This window comes from Diplodia corticola (assembly GCF_001883845.1).
Source record: "Diplodia corticola strain CBS 112549 chromosome Unknown scaffold3, whole genome shotgun sequence".
In the NCBI taxonomy this organism is placed as follows: Eukaryota; Fungi; Ascomycota; class Dothideomycetes; order Botryosphaeriales; family Botryosphaeriaceae; genus Diplodia; species Diplodia corticola.
Window position 1 is genome coordinate 862,063 of NW_017971482.1, and position 4,736 is coordinate 866,798.

At 60.6% G+C, this 4,736-nt stretch overlaps 1 protein-coding gene across 1 annotated transcript; it reads right to left on the reverse strand.

Annotated features, from left to right (window-relative positions):
- Positions 1-255: 255 nt before the first annotated feature.
- Positions 256-2,941, reverse strand: BKCO1_3000280 (serine threonine protein kinase; the record flags this gene model as incomplete). Its single annotated transcript, XM_020274186.1, has 2 exons — positions 256-600; positions 659-2,941. 2 exons carry the CDS (start codon positions 2,939-2,941, stop codon positions 256-258), a joined length of 2,628 nt encoding a protein of 875 aa, XP_020134526.1.
- Positions 2,942-4,736: the final 1,795 nt, after the last annotated feature.

Consider the following 4,736-nt stretch of genomic DNA (forward strand, 5'->3'; position numbering starts at 1 on the left):
GTGGTATGTCATGAGAACAACGAAATTGGGGGAACCAACGTGCAAGCCGGCCCCAACTGTTGCAATGCCTGGAGAAGAAGGATGCGCGGTATGTGTGCGAGAGATGATGGCCCGTGTCACAGAGGAGTACTGATTAGAGTTATAGACTCAAAAGCAACAGTCGGGGTCGCTGGCCTGGAGAGAGCGAAGGACGCAGGTCTGATGGGCAACGGATCAACGAATAGTTCTGCTTGCTCCCGGTGCGCTACGCTTCATTCAGAAGACAGCCGCCAAGCCGTTCTTCGAGTGTCGCTTGCTAAATCTCTTTCTGCCTTTGATCGAGCCGCTGTCATCATGATCGCCCTTGCGGAGATGCCTAGACGTCGGAATATTTACTCCATCAAGCGCAGAATCGCCACCTAGAGTGCTTGATGGGCTTGAAATTGTTGAGCTCAGTTCGTTAAATGCCGAGTCGCCAGAATAGGAACTTGCCATACTCTGAGAATTCGCAAAGTCTTTCGCTTGTTCCAAAGCATCGAGCCATTCCTGCGCTGTGTACTTGCTGCCTTCGGGATCACTGGGGGTCGCCTTGGGATCTTCAAAGATAAGATGCTTGTCCTTCTACACGTGGGTCAGTCCTGGACCTTTGTCAGAAAATGGAAGTGCTCGATACGCTTACCGTGTCGATGCACCAGGCGGTGATGCCCTTGGAATCCTTATAGCTCCTCCACCCGGTACCTTCACCCAGAAGTGACAGGTCCATCTTCGCCTTTTTCTCTTCACCACCGGCAGCGGCGAGGATAAGCCTGGCAGCGGACGTGATCATGACGAGCCGCTGGCGCTTCTTAGTGGTATTGCCACCGAAGAACCGCGAGAAGTTTTTCTTCGGTGCTTCTGAAGATTCCCCATGCGGACTGTGTGGTGCTGGTGCTGAGGTGACCATGAGGTTGCCAAGCTTCAATATTCGCTCATTGTTTCGGGTTAGTACAGGTGACCAATCAATGTCAAGCTGGCTCGGAGGTGGAAGTTCTGTGATGACACGGGCAGAAGGTCTTGGTGGCGGGTTGCTTGCAGAGGGGCCTGGTCGAGGGGGGCCGAGAACCGCCATGTGCGGGGGTAGGGAGCTGGCATGCCCGTTAAGCTTGATAGGTCCGGGAGGTGGAGGTTGGTACGGCTTTAGTCTAGGTGCCTTTTGCTTCCACAACCCCCGTCCCCACTGGATGCCGTCAAAGAATTGATGGGTCTTGATGTGCTCGATTGGCAGTCGCTTGGCGGGGTCCAGGACGAGTAGCCTCTCAACAAGATCACGAGCTGCCTCTGGAAAGTGATCTGGAAACGAGTATTCAAGGTTAACGATCTTCTGGAACGTTTGGTACTCGTTGCCGGCCTTGAACGGCGGTCGTCCTGCGAGGAGCTGATATATTATACAGCCAAACGCCCACAGATCACTGGCTTTGCAAGCGTTCTTGTCAGTCAACAGCTCGGGACTGACATATTCCGCCGTACCGACGAAGGATTCAGCCCGATCAGTCTCCGCCCCATCAAGAGGATCTCCAGGGGGTGCCTCGACGTTCGGTAGACGCTTTGGGTTCAGAATCTTAGCGGTACCGAAATCGGTTATCTTGACGTGCATCTGGTCGTCCAAGAGAACATTCTCAGGTTTGAGATCCCGGTGTATGATGTCGCGTGAATGCATGTAGTCGATCGCATCCAGAATCTGCGCGCCGTAATACCTTGCACACTCTTCGTCGAACGTGCCCATCTTCTTCAAAAATCCCAAGAGTTCGCCTCCAGTGGCCAGATCCAGCACAAAGTATAAGGACCTCTCATCCTGGAACGTGTAGTAGAGCCGGACGACGCCGGGGTGTTCAGTCAGCCGGTTAAGCGTGTCCTTTTCGATATTGACATATTTGACCTTCTTCTCCTTGATGATATGTCGTTTGTCCAGAACCTTGATAGCGTACTCCCGGAGCGTCTGTCGATCTGTTGCGGCCAGTACCGTGCTGTACGATCCTTCGCCCAATGTTCTCCCGAAATTGAAATCCTTCACACCCTTCTTGACCACTCTCGAGATGGGCTTTCCGTTGGGGTCCATTTCTTGCCGCACACCAACCGCCGCGCCCTTTTCCTTCCACTCTTCGCTGCTGTGCGGTATGGACGCTTCGGGGCTGTATGCAGCACCGTGCGTGCCGGCTCCCATGGGGCTTCTTCTCGAGGCGCGGCGCGGGGGAAGAGGCCCGTTTCCGCCCATTGGCTGGTGCGGTTGCCGGTAGGACCTGCTGGGTTCTCTCGTGGGAAGTCCTGCTGCCTGCATTGCGGCAGCTGCCGCTCTTGAGCTACTTCTGCTGAGGCCCGGAACGGTAGGTTGTATCAAGCCAACATCGTTGTAGCGGTAGGAGCCCTGCATGGACACACCCGAGCTTGTGGAGGCATTGGGATGGCTGTAGAGGGTCGAAGTGGGCCGTGACGACGCGCCGGGCGGGGGATAGGTGCGGGGCGGCTGGGACAGATTCGGCGGGCCAGAAGTGGAGTACTGTGTCTGGAGCGGGGGTTGTGATTGTGGTTGCTGAGCGATTGGCATGTTCTGCATGGACTGGCGGTGGTTCAGGCGGGCGGAGGATTGCGAGCGGTCGTCGGGGATGGGGGGTGTGGCGCTCTTGGGGAGGACGAGCGAAGTCTGACTGGTCGAGAAGGCGCTCGGGTTGAAGTCGAGGGTGGAGGTGGAAGACTCGGTCGGGACGGGCTGGAGGAGGTGCGAGGGCTCGTAGGGCTCGTGGGGCTCGTCGGGGGGGGCGGTGACGGTGTGGGCGGACGAGGAGGAAGAGGAGAGCAGCGGGTCTGCCGGCGGCGGAGAGGCTTCGCCATGGGCCGGGGCGGGCGGCGGAGAAGGGGTACCGTCATCGTCCGGGTTGGCGATGCGCAGGCCGCCCAGCGACTGGGACAGGCTGATGTCGCCGCTCATGGTGGGCCGGCGGGAGGTCGCCGCTCGGGGCTGCAGGCGGAAATGGGGACAACGAGGGCTGCGGGCAGCCGGGGCTGGGAGGTAACGGCGCTGGTCGCGGAGGCGGGACGGGGAGAAAGTCTGGGCTCAGTGGTGGCTACGTCTCGTACGGCGGCGACATCCAGGCGCGGGTGCTGCTCGGGGGGAGCAGGCGGGCCGTTGGAGCTGGGCGCGACCAGCGGAGAGCGATGTGGATTGGAGCCGGTGTGCCTGGCTCTGGGTGTAGTTGTCGCAGCTAAGCTTGGCGTGCCCAGAGCGATCCTACGCGCGAGGTCCGCTCGTCGTTTGGGAGGCCTCAGCCCCCCCTGACTGCCAGCCTACGTATGCGCGTGCGTGCGCCTGTTGGGCCCTCCGCTCCGCCTGCCCAAGGGCTCCCGCTACCGTGCCACGCTCTCTGCTGTCCGCCCGCGGCCTCAAGCCCTTTTCCACGCCGCCCTAGGCTCGGCCTGCTGTGCGCCGTTGCCTGCCCGCCGCTATTGGCGAGCCAGCCGGCTGCCGCCCCAGCTAACGGCCTGCCGCCCACCGTCACGCCCGCTCGCCGCAGCCTGGAGTGCTGTCGCTGCCGGGGCGCTCAGAAGTGCGCCGCCGCTGCCGGCCAGGGCCTCTATCGTCCGGACACGCCACTCCACCGCGGCACTGCAGTCCCAGATACCGCCGCGCCGGGTTCCCATAGGCTGCTCACGCTGGCGATTCTCGCGTGCGCAGGAGAGGCACGCACATTCCCCGGCCTGCCGTGCCGTCCTGCGCCCATCATGCCACCTTGTTCACGCGTCTCTGCACGCACAACACCATGCAGCCCTGGCGAATCGCGTGGGCGCGGGCAAGTATTTGATATAGCACCAGCCTCCCCCCACACGCCCTCGGGTGTGCTCCCTTTCGAGATGGTTCGAGACGCGCCGGCAGCCCGTCGATTGGGCTCTTGCACCCGACGCCGCTCGACTCCATTCTCTCAGAAACATTCGTTATTGGCGACGCAAAGGGTGCCGGTCGGCATGTTCCGCGAAGCCAGACGTTTCCTCGGGAGGGGAGCGACATCCAAGGTTCGTTTGCGGGAAGCCGTCTGCTTAGCTGCCGCCGTGGAATAACGCAGCAGCCTCGCGGTGCCACCGTTCTTCCCTCCGCTGCGCCATTGCTCTTGACCTGCCTCTCGAGCGACGCCGTGTGTCAGGAAGCGCAACCCTCCGCTCTATGCAACATGCCTTCCGCCCGTGAGTTTCTGGCCGTATTTCCAATGGGCTTATTCCACGCCCCAGACTCCGTCTGCAATCCTTTGCGCGGGCCGTGGTCGAGATGCTCCGCTACCGAGCAACCGAAATCCGCCTGACTTCTCGGGACGTCGACGAGACCTCGAAGCGCCTGGCATCGCGCCGGGCTGCAGCCAATACCCGCTCGACCATATGCCAACCGCCAGGCCCCACCGGCACAGGCCCACGACTCCGTCGAGGCCCCGAGCGCTCGCGTGACGAGTCAATCGTACAAGCAGACGCCAGCAATGCGGCTCAACTGAGTGCTTCTCTCGAGTCAGCCGTCGGCATTGAAAAGCATTCCCCGACAGCCAGCGACAGGGATCCGCAGACAACTTCGCATATAAGCCACACGAGCGTCGCAGATGACATTTCGTATACTTCGGAGCCCGAGCTCGCAGGGAAGCCAGTTCTTCTTAGACGCGTCGATCAGCGGGTCCTCAAGCGAACCTCGCTCTCACCCAAAAAGCACGACCATGGCCCAGTTGACTTCAGTCACCGGCAGCTTCAGC